At 41.1% G+C, this 17,090-nt stretch overlaps 1 protein-coding gene and 1 long non-coding RNA gene across 3 annotated transcripts in view; one reads left to right on the top strand and one right to left on the bottom strand.

Annotated features, from left to right (window-relative positions):
* The window catches only part of MED26 (mediator complex subunit 26), a 117,350-nt gene extending 105,377 nt beyond the window's left edge, over positions 1–11,973 (top strand). For both annotated transcript variants that reach the window (XM_020969307.2, XM_020969306.2), the window contains exons 2-3: positions 8,359–8,433; positions 9,261–11,973. In XM_020969307.2, the coding sequence (XP_020824966.1) occupies positions 8,359–8,433; positions 9,261–10,952 (1,767 nt within the window). In that variant the 3' untranslated portion in view covers positions 10,953–11,973. The remainder of the gene's footprint in view (positions 1–8,358; positions 8,434–9,260) is intronic.
* LOC110196182 (uncharacterized) overlaps positions 1–17,080 on the bottom strand; it is a 33,827-nt gene extending 16,747 nt beyond the window's left edge. Inside the window, exon 1 of the long non-coding RNA XR_013486429.1 lies at positions 16,548–17,080. This is a non-coding gene — a long non-coding RNA (uncharacterized LOC110196182). The remainder of the gene's footprint in view (positions 1–16,547) is intronic.
* Between the last annotated feature and the right edge of the window lie 10 nt (positions 17,081–17,090).

Raw genomic sequence — 17,090 nt, 5'->3', positions numbered from 1 at the left:
TTGTACGTATCATGGAGAATTCATAGTTTTCCTCTTTTATCTCTTGCTTTGGCCACATAACTGGCCCAATTCATTTTCTGATCATATATTGACTAGATATCACTAACACTACTTACTACGCATAGGTTATCTTTTGGAATTATGTTATATCCTTTCTACATCTACCACATGACTTCTTTTTGACCTTTACATCACCAACAAGTTAAATTTTATGGAGATTGTTGGGTTTCCATGATTCTCAGACATACAGCATTATTTAGGAAATATTGTTGTTAAGACCATAGGCTTTTCCATGGGGAATCACTGTTGAATCATTAGAAGACATAGTTTTTCAAATGCAATCAAACCTATCCTTGTCCAGTTTTAGGCTTTATTCATTTTCCATCTTATAATGTTTGTCCAGATAAATGCACTGATATACTATCCAAGTGAACTGGTTGTCCCAACTCATGTCATAATCTGGATCATAAGTCGCCTTGTTTTTCTTATATGGATTTTTAGTCCTCTCTCTTTCAGTCATTCATGGTGAGAGCTAGAAGCATGACATCCCTTTCTATGGGGAATCCTTCTTCAATTTGGAGCTTTCTTCCCAGGCATCCTCTATTAAAGGAGCCAATTCTGTGGCTGAATGTATGCCTACAGGTTAATGTCTGATTTGATATTTATCAGAAGGTCATTGAACAGAATTGTCTCTGCCTGAGAATCTCCTTGTTGGAGGTATTCCTTTAAGACATTCTTTTGCTCCAAGAACTTAATCCTTTTTTATTTTTTGGTAAACAACAAATAAAGTAAACTTTAGAGATTTTGTGTCCTTGTACTTTCCAATTGTGTGAGTATAAAGATAGTGTTCTATGGAGAAATACCTTTGGAAGTTTGCCTGTTTCCTTCTCATATTCAGTAAGGATACCTTTGATAACATGAGTATGAATGTCTGGTAAAGATTTTTATAAATAAAAATTTTGTATTATGCATGTAAATCATATTCAGATATCTAATAAGAATTTGAAAGGAGGCACATGGGTCAATAATTCAGTTTAATTTTTTTTCTTGATAATTTATTTTTAGTTTTCAACATTCAAATAGTCCTCAGAATCATAGTTAATCATTGCATTGATCAATTCTTATATCATTTAGAATTGCTTTTATCTACAATGTTATTGTATTAGTTTCTAGATAATAACTTTATTCTGTATCAGTGTTCATACAGGTTTTTTAATGTTTCTCTGAAATATCCTTTTCATCATTTCTTTCGTTGTTGTTGTGGGTTTGTTTGTTTGTTTGTTTGGGCCATAGGGTTAAGTGACTTGCCTAGGGTCACACAGCTAGTAAATGTCAAGTGTCTGAGGCAAGCTTTGAACTCAGGTCCTCTTGAGTCTAGGGGCCTTGCTCTGTCCACTGTGCCACCTAGCTGCTCTCTTTCATCGCTTCTTATGATTCAATAATATTCCATTACACTCATCTACTACTTCATTTTCCAGTTGATGGGCACACTCTAAATTTACTGCTCTTTGCCAGTACAAAAATAGCTCTTACAAATATTTTTGTACGTATGAGATCTTCCCCCCTTTCTTTGATTTCTTTGGTGTATAAACCTAATAGTGGCATCACTGGGTCAAAAGACACATACAGTTGAGTGACTTTATGGTTATAGTTCCAAGCTGTGCTCCATAATGGCTAGATCAGTTGACAGCTCCAGCCATTTCCCTTTTCTAGAAGTCATCTTTACCACTCCTGTGGGTATGAGGTAGAATCTCAGTATTGTTTTAGTTTACTTTTCTCTAATTAGTAATTTGGGACATTTTTATTTGTCTGGATTTCTTTGAAAACTGCTTGTATGTATGCTTTGACCATTTATGCCTTGGGGAAGGGCCCTTGGATGTACTAATTGAGATTATTAATAATCTTGGAGAAAATAGTTAATTCAATGATGAGATTGCTACTAGGGTTCAGGAATTGAAAGGGTAAAGAGTGAGAGGTGAGAAGATTTGAAAAAGAGGCCAATTGAAAACTGCTTTCTAAGAGTTGACTTTTGAAAGGAATAAAAGATACAGATTAGATTGAATGAAGCAGGGCCAAAGATGAGATTGAAGAAAAAGTCAAATTCTTCAGAGACTCATTTAAATGAGTAGAGCATAGAAAAGAGTGTAGAGGAAGATTTTGGGACAGATGGAAGTTCACAAGAGATAGTAAGTAGTCCCTTTTTCAGGAGAGGCACAATGAAATAATTTGTAAATGGTAGGGCAAACAGGCTAATAAGGTAGTGTTTTCAAAAAGAATGGCTTGTAGCTTACATATTTTATATAGCTTGCAGACAGTATTCCATATATTAGACCACCTTACCAAAAAAAAAAAATGGGCCATCTTTGTCAGGAAGATTTGTAGTCAGCAAGCATTAAACCCTTACTATGTCCTGAGCATTTAGGGATGACCAACGTCCCTGGCCTCAAGGTTTACATTCTAATAGGGTTGGCAACATATAATGACTATGTATATTCAGAGTAAGTGAAAGTTAATCTCCAAGGGGGAAAGCATTAGCTTTCTCCTGTAGAAGGTGGCATTTGAGCTGAGTCTTGAAACCAGGAAAGCTAAGAGGTGTGGGTGAGGCATTGAGGAAAGCCAAGTACGAAAGCTCAGAGACTGGAGATGGGTCAGTGTGTGTGAGGCAGCAAAGAGGCCAGTGTCTTTGGATCATAAAATCTGTGGGGAGGTGGACCCAGTGTAGGAAGACTGGCAAGGTGGGGAGAGAACAGGTTGTGAAGAACATTAAATGCCAAATAGTGGTTTTTATATTTGATCCTGGAAGTAATGAACCACTGAAGTCTGTTGAGTAGGATTCCAGAACTTTAGGAAAATCACTTTGAAGGCAGAATGGATGAGGGCCTGAACTAGAGTAGCAGCAATTTGAGTGAAGAAGGAAAGTTATATAAGAGAGATGTGAAGGGTAAAAACAATATGATTTGGTAGCAAATTGTATTTGTAAGGTAAGTGAGAGTGAGGAATTAAGTATAATTCCAGGGTTGTGGATCTGGGTGATTGAGTGGTACCCTTCATAATAATAAGGAACTTAGAAAGAAGCAGTGTGCTCAGGGCTGGCATACAAAGAAGAAAAGCAAAGACAGTCCTTCCCTTCTTGTACCTTACGTTCTAATGGGGGAGATAAAACCATACATAAGAAGGTGCGTTTTGCTCTGGAAAGATATTGGGAAAGTTACATGGCCATGGAGAAGTAGGGAAAAGTGGCAGAGTTAATTTGAACATAGCCTATGGTTTCATAACTGGAGATGGAAATAAAGAAATGAGGTACAGGGTGAGATTCAAAGATAAGTTTTTTAACAGAAAGAAGAATTTCATGATCTAGAACTTTGTTTCTTTCTAGTTAGTATTCTTTTACTAAACACTATATCTAATAAATAGGAAATAATTAAGAGAGGGAAGAGCTCTAGAAAGAAGAGGGGTTGGAGAAGGCTTCCTCTAGAAGATGGGATTTTAGTTGGAACTTAAAGGAAGTCAGTGAATGCAGTAAGAGATCACTAGTAACTTTGGAGGGAGCAGTTGCAGTGGAATGATGAGGTTAGAAACAGGGCAAAACTCTTTGGAATCTTTGGCTTCTTGAATCCCCCTTCATCCTGCATCTTTTCATTCTTTCCATCATCTCAGCCTACTCCTCCTTGAATGTCCACTCCATTTATCTACCAGCTTCAGGAAGTGCTTGTCAAGAACACAGTTAACAGCCTCTAGGTTTTTTCTCCCTTCCTTAAGGAGCCTGTGTCTGTCTGTTGGTCCCTCTTTTTTCCTTCCTCTTGTAAGGAACTAAGAAAAGAGTGAGAGAAGAGAAAGTGGTGACTTTGGTTGTAGACAGCCCTTTTAGGGAGTTTAGCCACAAAGGGGTGAAGAAATATATGATGATAGTGGAGATGGAAAGATCAAGAGAGGTATTTTTGAGAATGAATGAGACATAAGGATGTTTGTTGGTAGTAGGGGAAGGAGCCAGTAGCTAAGGAGAGATTGAAAGTAAGTGACAGTGGGGCAGCTAGGTGATGTAGTGGATAGAGCATTGGCCCTGGAGTCAGGAGGACTTGAGTTCAAATCCAGCCTAAGACATTTGACACTAGCTGTGTGACCCTGGGAAAGTCACTTAACCCCATTGTCTAGTCAAAAAAAGAAAGTGACAGTGTTGATGTGGGGGGGGCAATTGATTGGAGGAGATGGGATGGAATGAGATTGCTCATGGAGGTAGGGGGGTTAGCCTTGGTAAGGAATAAAGTCTTCTCACCATGTGAGACAGGAGTGAAGGAGATAGTGGCAGAAAGCACCAGAGTGATATGACATGAAGAATGGAGAAGAGGGAACTCATGGTAAATAACCTCAGATTTTTCACTAAAATATGAGACAAGGTTCTTAGCTTGAGAAGGTGAGAGGAGGGTGAACCATAGGAGCTTTGAGGAGGGATGAAAAAGATTTGGAAGAGCACCAGGAGAGACTTGTCTCAAACACCATATTCCACAGGAGATCCTCACCTGCTAAAGTAACTTTTTCTCTAAGGTTACCTTTCATGGACTTTATTTTTCTTCTTTTGTTTTATCCCTTTTACACTGAATTCCTTAAGGGTAAAGACTGCTTATGCTTTTTCTTTGTATTCCTGGCACAGTGGCTAGTGTTTAGTAAGTCCTTAATAAATGCTTGTTGATTGATAAGAAGTAGCTCAGCTTTGGATGATGGTGAATTTAAGAGTTTGACTTTCTCTTATGAGAGACAGTTTGAATATATAGGTCACAGAAGTTGAAGAGGTTGGTGAAAGTAAGAAGAAATCAAAAGTTTCTAAATTATGAGGTTAGGGGTTATAGTGGAGAGACAGGCAGACAGACAGACCCTGAGCCAGTCCTTAAGTAATGGAGGTCATAACCATTATATACTGGGTGGAATTCCTGACAAAGATCTGAAGCAGAATATAGATAGATGGAGTGAACTTTAAAGGAAGAGTAGATTGAGATGATGGAAAGAATGAAAAGATCCAGGATGAATGGGGTTTAACAAAAAACTAAAAATTCCAGAGGTTACAATGGAAAGGGAAGTCAGAGGAAGTTATAACCTCATTAGGGATAAGAATGAGAGGAAAGGTTGAGGAGGGGGTACTGAGACAGAGGATAACATTTTTCACTTCAGCATATATTGATTCTAAATGATAAGGAAAAGGGGTATCTAGAATTTGGTTTTGCATACCTTAGCATGGGGGAAGAACTAGGTAATCGGTCTCCCCAAGCATGATCTCAGGGCATTGGTGTTTAAGAATTCTGTCAAGGCATCTGGATCTTAGTTTTCCAATGCCTCTGAGGCTCACATTTGATGTTAGTCCATTAGTACTGTCCTAAGCTTATGTCTTTTGTGGTTGTTGAGTTGTTTCTGTTGTGTCTGACTCACACAAAGATACTGGATTGGTTTGCCATTTCCTCCCCTAGCTCAAGATGAACTGAGGCAGATGGTTACAAATGCCCAGGGTCACACAGCTGGTGTCCAAGGCCAGATCTGAATTGAACTCAAGTCCTTCTGACTCCAGGGCTGGCTCTCTATTCTGTACCACCTAGTTGCCCATGCTTACCATTTTATTTTTACAGATAAGGGAAGTAAGCCCAGAGGTGTTACGTGGCTTGGTGAGCCAGGATTTTTACCCAAGTCTAAGCTCTTACTCTAAATCTAGGGTGTATAGGGGTGGAGTGGAGGTTTGTTTACCACTAGTCTATCCTTCTGTCCAAAAGAAGCATCTCCTCTGTAACATCCTTCATCTAGCTAGTATGTCTTCAGTAACAGTGAACTTAATATCAACTGAGGCATTATTTTTGGATAACTCACGATGTTGAGATGTCTTCATTGAATCAAGAATACTTTCCTCCAACTTCTTACCCTTTTAGTTCTGGTTTTCCCCTTTGAAATCAAGCAAATGGGAACATCTAGAACATGTGATTTGGGACAGATTTCTTTATGTCATCTTTTCCCCTTCACCCACCCCTCTTCCAAATTTGCCAGTTCATCTATGCCTGATCCTATGCAAATGACGCTGTCCCACTGAGAAGGAAAAAAGGGAAAGGTAGACTCTTCCTTAATAGTTACTGCCCTGTAGCAGAGATTCTTGACCTCTGAAGAATGCTTTCTGAAGCCACTGGGTGATCTAGGGGATCGAGATGGGTATTCCGGAGAGGAGGGAGGGGATGTTCCTAATGATGCCTTTGCTTGCTACTGCTGTGAGTACGTAGATTGGGCTTTAGGCTATGGTTTAGAAAAGGGTAGTTTGGAGAGGGGGCAGAATGAGGAATAAGGATAGGTGTGGTTGTTTTGGAGACAAGCCCCACAGATTGGCTGTCACAGGAGGATGGAATTGATTTGTTGACACACACAGCCCATGGAAGTGGGTCTAGTCACGGTGGGCCCCACTTTGTAGACCTCTTGGCAATTCTCATCTAAAACCCTAAATTGAAAAGAAGGTACTGACCTACAATTAGGAGGAATGTCCTCATTTAAAACTTCCCTTATTGCATTGTGATCATATATCCAGTCTATCCTTATCCTTTTTGGTTTTTTAACATCACCATCATTATCATCACTGCTACCATTTATATAATGCTTTTAGCTTTGCACAGCATTTTACATGTTACCTCATTTGATTGACACCTTCATTTTTAAATGTATGCTTTACTCTTCCTCTACCCTGTGAGCCATCCCTTGGATGAGAGAGGAAGGAAAAAGCATTTCAGCCCAACTAACCAATACATCAGCCAAGTCTGACAATGAAGGTATGTAGGTTTCCAAACCTCTACAAAGAAGGCATAGAGATGTATTTTGCAATCTCTTTAGAGTTCAGGCTTGGTCATTGCAATTGTAGCATTCAGTTTCAGCTCTTTTGTTCTTTCCATGCACATTGTTGTAATTACGTATGTAAATTGTTTTCCCATTTCGGCTTTTTTCAGTCAAACTCAGTTCATAGAAGTTATCCCATGCTTCTCTGAATTCGTTATCTTCGTTGTTTTGTGTGGTCCAAGATTTATGTTGTTGTTTGTTCATAATTTGTTTAGCTATTTCCCCCAATTGGTGGATACCTACTTGCTTTGTGACCAAGTTTTTGTCACAACACAAAGAATTCCTGTAGGTGATTTATTTGTGATCTTTTTTCTGTGTTTTACTTCAGGTGGTGGTAGGGAGATTAAGCATAGCTGTGGTAGCTCTGGGTCAGACAGTAATGTAGAGTTTGATGATTTAAAAAAATTTTTTTCCCACATCATTCCAAATTCATTTTCAGAAGGGCTGGACCAAGTTACAGACCTAGTAACAGTGGTGTGCCTCTTTCCAATGCCTCTCCTGCATTAAATGTTTTCATCTATTGGCTTCTTTGCTGGTTATGAGTAAAACCTCTGAGTGGTTTTGATTTGCATTACTCCTATTCTCGTGGATACTTTAGCAATATGTAAATTTTAGTGGCTTATTGAAAGATGAATATTTATTTGCTACCTAACATTAGCTCTCTTTTGCAGAAGAAAATAAATCATTGTGCCCAGAGTTTTAAAAATTTTTCCCCCAGATTGTTTTTTATGAAAGCATAAATTTGGATCTAAATTTTATTAATATTATCTTTATATCCCAGTTCAGCATTAAGGAATGGTAGTTCTGTGCTATGGTCAAACTTTAAATCATGTTGAATTTCCCTAGAAAGATCAATGAGTACTCTTCTTAAAACTTATCTTTATACTTTGGTCTTTTTTCCCTTTGTGCTTAGCAAATTATGTTTGATTTTGTCATTTGTTTGTAATCCTAGCTGTTCCACCAGATTGTAAGCTCCTAGAGGGCAGAAAATCAGTCTTTGTACCCCCCGGAACTAGAACAGCATCTTGGCACACAGTACTTAAAACTTTGCAGGCTAGCTGGGAGGTAGAATGGAATGGCTGTAATATTTCTTCATGTGTCCTGCCTAGTAAATCATTGCTTATACTTGGCTTTCTTCTGGTTTCTAAGCTTTTGTCTCCAGGCCTAGAGCTGTTGTGGAGTTTGTTCTGCCTTGTCTGGCTTAACCCAAGCCATTTCCCTTGCATATTGTCTCAGGAACCTCTTTCCCTTCTTATCTCTCTCCTCTTCCCCATCCCTCTATAACTACTGATGAAGAGAAGGATCTAAAGTACCTGCTGTGTGCCAGGCACTATGCCACTTGGTAGGGATACAGAGAAAGGCAAAAGACAGCCCCTGGTCTCAAAGAGTTTATACTATAATTCCTGTCTTTGCTGGGAAGAGGCCTGATGTGGCCCTGTTGTATGTAGTAATGTCTTTACCTTGCACTGGGGAAGGAAATGGAACTAATAACTGATTTTATCATTGCAGATCCATAACATGGTGGCAGTGCTGGAAGTTATCTCCAGCTTGGAGAAATATCCCATTACCAAAGAGGCTCTTGAGGTATGACCCATTATAATAAAATTATGCAATATTAAGACTAAATTTATATCTCATAAGTATAAGTACAGACCACCTACTCAGGTGTGCTCCTTGGCTTTGGCAGGATTCCTGAGTGTTCCAAAGCATTTTGAGCTGACATATTTCATCTTAGTCTTCCCAGCTTTGGCTTTGCTTTGAACATGAAATTCACTGCTCTTTGTGAATTGGAGCACAGCTTCAGTTTGTATTTCTGTGTTAGTGTGGCAGCATACTTGTATGTTGATTCTCTTTTGTACTTGAATTGTAGTAATTGGTTTGTTTTAGTTTGCTGCTTTTTTGGTTTGGGTGTGGGTTGTTTTGTTTTGTTTTGTTTTCTTAAAGGAAGTGGATTAGAATTTTAGTTGCTTTTGTTCTACCTAGAGCCTCATTTAAGGACAGACAAGTGCCTTAGGCTATTACACACACACACACACACACACACACACGTGTGTAATATATATGTTGCACACATGAAAGTGTAATGAGAAACATTTTAAAATAAGGCTTTTTGTAAATGTACTTTTCTCTAGGGCTTCTAGATACTTATTTTGTGATGAGTCAAATTGCTTCTGTTACAGGAAAACTCAGAGTTTCCCATAGATCTTAAGTAACACAGTAGGGGCTCAATTTTTGAAAAATTTTACTAGGGAACACAGATTCCCTGCCCTTGCTCTGGTTCAAACTTAGTCTGTCCCTACCCTATGTATTTTTGATGGATTCCCCATTTCTCAGCAATGTCACTTGTGAACATGCTTTTCCTAAGAATGTTTATGATTTGGGGGGAGTAAAATACCTCTCTTTGGTTGCAGGAAACAAGGCTGGGAAAACTCATCAATGATGTAAGAAAGAAGACGAAAAATGAAGAACTTGCCAAACGTGCCAAGAAATTGTTGCGGAGTTGGCAAAAGTTAATTGAACCTGTGACCCAGAATGAACCAGTGCCAAGGGGATTGCCGAACCCACCAGGGTCGGCAAATGGCGGAGCTCACAACTGTAGACCAGATGTATCACCTGCTACAGTTCCTGGGTCCAAACCTATTCACGAGTTGAAAAATAGAAATGACATTCAAAAGCTGAACTCCCCGAAAACAGAGAAACTGGGAAATAGGAAAAGAAAAGGAGAACACCGTGATGGACATCAAGGCCCTCCTTCCAAAGTTTCCAAAGCTAGCCATGAACTGTTACAAAATTCTTCTCCCCTTCCAACTAATGGGATTGGGGGAAGCCCGGAAAATTTCCCCAGCCCTCTTGATGTCAACCTGCACACAGGGCCTGAAAGCAGCAGGACAGAACACAGTGAGAATGATAAACACAGTAAGATACCAGTTAATGCCGTGAAACCTCACACGAGTTCTCCTGGACTTGTAAAACCTTCCAGCACTTCCTCACAGCTAAAGACTACAGTGCTTCAGCACCATGAAAAGCCGGAAGAACCTACAGGGCAGCACCAACCTAAGAGTCCCCGCTGTTCATTTAGTCCTAGCAACCTAAGGCATGAGCCATTTGTCCGGCAGCATCCCACATATGCACCAAAGGGTTCTCTGCCTAGTCCATCTCAAAGGCCCCACTTCTTAGATGTTACCCAGGCTTCATCACCCTCTTCACGAGCACCATTGCTGATGCAGCCCTCAACACCTCCAGTGCCCACAAAAAGACCGGAGGCTTCCCATCAGACTGGAGTAGAGGTTGCTCAGCACTGGCAGGAACACACATCTTCTGAAAGTCATCAGCGGCATCTGGGAACCCTCCAACATGTGTCTCCTGGCTGCAAAGTGAGCTCGCCCTCTGGGGAGCCTCTGATGCCACGGGTGGGGTTTTCTCCAGAGGCTTCCAAAATGGACAGTGATGACAATGCTGCTTCTGGGTCTGACAGTAAGAAGAAGAAGAGGTACAGATCTAGAGACTACACAGTAAACTTAGATGGACAGGTTCTAGAAGGGGGTGTCAAGCCTGTCAGGTTAAAAGAGAGAAAAATCACCTTTGATCCCATGACTGGACAAATTAAACCTCTAACACAAAAGGATTCTTTGCAGGTAGATATCCCTGCCCTTGCTGACCAGCACAGGACAGAACCGGACAAGCCGGAGCAAAAAACCAACCTGCAGAGTCCTTTTGAACAAACGAACTGGAAAGAGTTGTCCAGAAATGAAATAATTCAGTCCTATTTAAACAGACAGAGTAGTTTGCTTTCCTCATCAGGCGTACAGACACCAGGAGCTCATTATTTCATGTCTGAATATTTAAAGCAGGAAGAAAGCACTAGAAGAGAAGCTAGAAAGACTCATGTTCTAGTGCCAAACAGTATATCCACAGACCTGCCTGGAGTTAGTAGAGAGGTCACAAATGATGATCTCAACAGAATAAGGCAACTCCATTGGCCAGGGGTGAATGGTTGTTATGATACACAGGGTAATTGGTATGATTGGACGCAGTGCATATCTTTAGATCCACACGGTGATGATGGTAGATTGAACATCCTGCCTTATGTCTGCCTAGACTGAATATAAGGTTGCTAAAATGCTTTCACATCTGCAGTTAGCAAACACAGCAGGGCAGACTCCATGACGCTTAACATGGAGAGTGCACCTCTTGTCCTGGAAAACAGGCCTGGAAGAGGGTCTCGAGGGGCTGATCCTTTGTAGCTCTTCTGTCTAAGTTCTTCTTTTGTGAAATGCTGCTACCAGTTTACTAACAAAAATAGAAAAGGAAGGGCGTACGAAGGACAAAGAATTGAGTTCAAAACTCTATAGCAAACCAGCTATAAAAAGTGTTAGTCCCCAAAAGGTTCAAATGATTTCCAGCACATGTGAATGCCGGAATCTTATCTACAGGCAGGTACAGAATACTTGTGGAAAGTTACCTTAAAAGTACGCATCTATTTATTTGCATTGATTTTTTTTTTAATTTGGCAGTGAGATGTCTGTGAGACAGTGTGCAACAGCTGTAGTTTTATTTGTATTTGCATCATCTCTCTGTTGAGTGATTGGGTTATTTTAAGTCACATGGTGCAGATTTTTTTCAAACTGCAGCCATGCACTACTGCAGTTACCCAGTTTCCAACTCCACATTCCGTAGGCATCCACATATTTTAGTCTGGTTTCAGTTTAAATCCAGTCTCCAAGAAATGCTGCAAAAATTTAGTTTTTTTAAAGTCCCCTCCCCCCTACCCAGTAGCCAAATAATTTTTGTCCTTTTTCCCTTCCTACAAATTTCTAGAAAACTTCATCTTTCTAGAGTCCAAAAATGTAACTGCGGGTGCTACTAGTGTGTAACTGTCCTGTGAGGGAAGAGGGAGCCTGTTTTGTATGCTGGAAATATACTTGTTACCATTCCTTTAGATATTGTTTGCCTTACGGATATTCATCATAAACGCGATTTGCAAAAACAAAGAGCCTTAGTGAATGTACAGTGACTAGACTTCTGTGTTCTTCAGATACAGAAGGGAGCAACTTTGCTATTTGGTCCTTTAAGTGGACACATTGTGATATAAATGTGGAAATAAAAAAAAATTTGCACAAAAAAGTTTGCGAATGATTAATGATAACTGGTTTTTGGTGTTCTTTCCCCCCAGCTGTTATCTATGGGATGGTCTTTTGCTCCTGGGGGTTGCTGTTGTATTCCATAATCATCCCTTCTGTTTCCCAGTCTCTTCCTCACCTGAGGCAGTAAGAACCTATTTCAAGTAGAAAGGAAGGATGAATTTTTAAGTATATGGCTGCTCATAAAGATGAGCATTTCATATATACTGTCAAGACCAGTCCAACAAAGCTAAGTGAAACTTGTATCTGGACTTATTTATGCAGAATTTCAGCAACCTAGAAGCTTCAGGTTCTGCTTAGGAATGCTATATGAAGGCCACTACAAGCATCTTGGGAGCACATTATTCAAGGAGAACCAACTGCACCAGCTTGTCAGGAAAAAAAAGCATTTTCTTAGATGGAATCCAGTTAACTTTCTTTTGGAAAACTGTTCCTCTACTTCAAATTCCAGAGGAGATATAAACAGAAATAATTTCAGGAAAATACAGTTTTAATTTTTGAAATGATTATTGATAAGCCAAGCACAGCATGGATATTAACCAGTTTAGTCAACTGGGGTTGATCCAGTTATTAATGCTCAATACTCACTAACATGCTCTTTGTTCTGATGTGCCACCTCTGATTCACTTCAGGCACCCTCACTCATCTATTCTCAACCAATTCCAACAGCTTCTCTTGCAACTACTCCCCACCCACCCCCCAACCCCCCACCCCAGGATTAGAGATTTGAGGAAAAGTGAAATGGGAGAAATCAATCAATAAACATTTATTAGGCATCTACCATCTATCAGGTACTGCTAGGTGCTAGGGCTACAGAGACCAAAAGTGAAACATTTTCTGTTCTTCAGATACACATAAATACATAGAGAATAAATAAATACAGTGGAGGGAAAGAGGATACAAGCAACTGAGGTGTCTGGAAAACTTGTGGGAGGCGGTGTTTGAGCCAAGGAAATGAGGGGTTCTACAGTAAGGCAGGGGTTTGGAGGGGGGCCTTTTTCCAGGCTTGTACTACAGCCAGTACAAGGGCTGGGTGTTGGGTGCTGGAGTGCTGTAAGGAACAGAGGCCAGTTTGACTGTACCACAGAATGTGGGAAGGACAATGATGAGGCTGACAAGACCAGCTGAAGCTAGGTGGTTGTGAAAGAATTTAAAAGCCAAACAGAAGAGTTTTCACTGGTTTTTGTTTGTTGTTGTGGTTTCTTCTTCAGTGGAGGAGCTATAGTTATAGGGATGGTGGATTAGAGTCTGGAGAGATTGAAGCAAGGTTGGGACGGGACAATTTTGCAAGGGTCCAGGGGAGAAGAACTAGTAATGACGGTGACCATCAAGAAGGGTAAGAGGTGGGCCAGGTCTATTGTGGAGATAGAAATGACAAGATTTTGCAGCTGATTAGAATGTGGGAAAAGAGCAAAATGATGGGGAAGGAGAAACCAAAGGATTAATAGGCAGAATAAATGGGAAAAAAAGAAATCAGAAAACTGGCAGAGATGGAAAATAAGAGAAGGAAAATGTTCCTCTTACAAGTCAATCATTATTTCTGAAAAAAATATTTCTCTGATATATGGATGGCACCCAGTATCACTAAGGGAGAGAGAAATATGAGATAAAACATAAAATGCTTTCCCTAGGAAAGGGCCACCAGCATTACTGCCAACTGGCTCTTTGCCTATGCAATGTCTCAGTATCTATTGCTCTTGCTCACTTATTTCCCAGAGTTTTAAAGAAGCCCAGTTTCCTCTCTTATTCTGGCCATATCATTTGTCAGAGAAATTTGGGGGTGTAGGAAGGGAGGGGCACACAGGCTTCCAGAGACATGGCTGCACCACTAACTAGACAGGTGACCTTGGACAAATCTCTGAGCCTCAATCTCTTCATCTAAATTAGAAGCTATGCATAAGGAAAAAGCTTTGTAAATAATAAAGATTATACAGCAACACTTTAAGACCGATGTGTAAAATCTTGGTGGCAGCTAGATTTTGGCAGAACCAGGAGAACTAAAGACTAGGAATGCACATCTATAGAAGTGAAGGACAATCTAGGAAGAAAAGGAGCAAAAAAAAAAATATTAAAAGAAAATAAGCTCTCTGCAGGCAAAGCACATGGGGGGCAGCTAGGTGGCCTAGTGCATACAGCACCAGCCCTGGATTCAGGAGGACTTGAGTTCAAATTTGACCTCAGACACAACACTTACTAGCTGTGTGACCCTGGGCAAGTCACTTAACCCCATTGCCTACACAAATAAAAAGAAACCAGAGAGCAAACCAGGGTCAATCTGAAAAAATACCTAATAGAAAATTTCAGTATTAGGTCACATTTACACAGCACTTTGGAATTTACAAAAAAGTGTTTTGAATACTTTTTGTCGTTTGGTTTTCAACTTGGTTAGGTAGGTGCTGTTGCTCCCTTTTTACCAATAAGAAAATGAGTCTGAGAGAAGTTAAGTGACTTTCCTAAGGTCACATAAAATTTTAACTTGGGTCTTCCTATCTGTACTTGATCTGGAAGAGGCCACGGACCACTGAATGTTGAAGCTGGAAGGAATTTAGAAATTAGTTGGTCCAAACCCTTCATTTTGCAGATGAGAAAACAGGCTCAAAAAGAAGTTCAGATGACTTGGCCAAGATTAAAAGGTAAGTTAGCTGAGCCAGGATTAAAACTTTTAGACAAAACTGCTTTTTTGGCATGAATTTAAATGAACATCTTTTCACACTTCAGCACTATAAATCCAAAGAACAGAAATTGCATCTCTGGAAGAAACTCCTTTTGTTTTTTTACAATCTACGATCCTTTTGCCCAAGGAATATCTTGTAATATTTTAGCTTAAACTATCCAGTAGAGGTAGCCTCACTAGATCCTGTTGTGAAGAGCCCTGACTACCTGTTGGTAATATTGGGCACTATTTCTAACTCTTAGCCACATACTTGTTGGCTCCTCAGAGGGGATCCTGGCTTACACAACCTCTTAACGGTCCACATCCCAAACATCTCTCTGTGACAGCAATGAAAGCTATGCTCTTCCTCTAAGACAGTTGGGGAGGGAGAACAGCAAAAGTGGCACAGGAGCTATGCTCAGTAACATAAATCAGGAGAACTACGCTGGAGTGGGGCTCTGCCACTAGTTCCCTTTGTGTCAGGGGGTGGGTTTCTTCACTTCATTTGCCTCAGTTTTTGCCCTCTGCAAAAAAATGCAAGGTCCCTGTTTCGTTTCTGTGATAAGATGGGAGTGAGTTGGGGATGGAGAACCTCCCTTTAATAAGCTTACTGTCCATTTAGCAGTTTCCTCTCGATAGTGCTGAACACTATAGGTAGTGCAAATAAAAGCCTCATTTTACAGATGAATAAACTGAGGGAAGAGATTAAGTCACCTGTCCGACACGATGTGGAATTAGGAAGGCCTTTAGAAATCTAGTGCCCTGAAGTTAGTAGGCACTAAATGTTTATTGAATGGAACCTAGCCTATTCTAACAATCTCCCAATACAGGTAGGAGAAGACAATTCCAGAATGAAAGAAATTAGTGAAGGAGCAAAACCAGGATTCAGACGCAGCTCTCCTTTATTTACACTGTAGTCATCCAGGTTGGCAACTTCAGTGTCATCCTCCCCTCACCTGGAGTAAAATCAGCAGTTCTTGGATGGGTCCCATTTCTTTGCACTCGCAGCCTTCGTTCATGCCCTCATCACTTCTTGCCTGGACCACTGCAGTAGCCTAATTATTCCAAACTATCCTCAAATGCCAAAGTGCTTTTCCTGAAGCACAGGTCTGGCCACATCACTTCCCTATTTAATACGTTCCTAGAGCTCCTTACTACCAGTTGTTTGTCCTTCCTTTTCCAAGAGGACCAATGGCATCACTGAGTGACGGCTTGCTCATAAATTGGATTTACGTGAGGCAGAGTTGCACAAAGTCATCAGCCTCACTCTTCCTACATAAACCCCTTCCTGATTCCTCCCCCTCCCCAATATTTTCCCCTTCAAATTATCTATTTTCTATTTTCCATCTACATGTGGCTTCTCCTTACTGCATTCCTGGAAGGCAGAGACTGCTTGCCTTTCAACTTTGGGGCTCCAGTACTAGACAGAATAGGCCCCTCCTAAAAAAGATTATGTCCCGTCACGGAAGTCAAAGTGAGCCTAGGTCTACTGACTCTTCGCTTTAGGAGAAAAAAAAAAACATCAAGAGAATGGTAAGAATACTGGATTTGGAATCAGAACCACTTTGAGTACAAAATTCAGCACTCAGCTACTGTCACCTGTGAAACCCTGAAGAAGGAAATTTAACCTGTCTGGGGAGGGAAGGTCACTAAGACTGACCTCCGTAAATCCCATTCTAGATTCGTCAGGAAACTTGGTTCTGACCAAAGTGATTTGTGACCTTGGGTCAGTCTCTTGCATGCGACAAACTAGGAGGCACAGTGGATAGAATGAGGGAGGAACCTGGATTCAGGAAGACTTGAGTTCAAATTCAGCCTCAGATACTATCCCTGATGCTGGACATGTCATTTCAACTGTGCTTTAGTTTCCTTAACTGTAAAATGGGGATAATAACAGCACCTACCTTGCAGGGTTGTTGTAAAGATCAAATAAGATAACTGTGCCTGGCACACAGGAGGCGTTATAGAAAGGATAGTTGTTACTATTATTATTATTATTGACAACAAAGTTAAAGAGTCTGTCCAAAGTCACATGGGGGCTCAGCGTCAGCGCCGGTGCCACATCGGACGGACTGCCCTGACCCTCGGCAGGCTCCCACGCTCTTGTCCTCCGCTCACGAACAGCCAGAGAGGCCCTCCCTCCTGGACGTCTCTCGCGCGCGTACCCCGTTCCCTTCTCGGGGCACAGTCGCCCCGAAACAATCCGAACGCACGCTTCCCCGAACTAGGAAGGGGGGGGTAACATCACCACAGCAGGAAGAAAACGGATGCCTCACCACTTCCAAACTCCGCTTCCGACGCGGCCGGAAGTGACGTGGACGACAGCTCCCCTCCCGGAGGTGGCCCACGTCGTCTCCTCTACGTCAGTCGGTCGGTGCGGGAGGCGATGACGTATATCGCCTCCGGCCTATGGGGCTGCGGCGACGACGGGAGGGGAGGGGCGGGGC

The sequence above is a fragment of the Phascolarctos cinereus genome, unplaced genomic scaffold (assembly GCF_003287225.1).
Source record: "Phascolarctos cinereus isolate Bilbo 61053 unplaced genomic scaffold, phaCin_HiC Scaffold_4;HRSCAF=312, whole genome shotgun sequence".
Taxonomy (NCBI): Eukaryota; Metazoa; Chordata; class Mammalia; order Diprotodontia; family Phascolarctidae; genus Phascolarctos; species Phascolarctos cinereus.
Note: the sequence above shows the minus strand (reverse complement) of the source record. Positions and strands in the feature narration are given on the sequence as shown.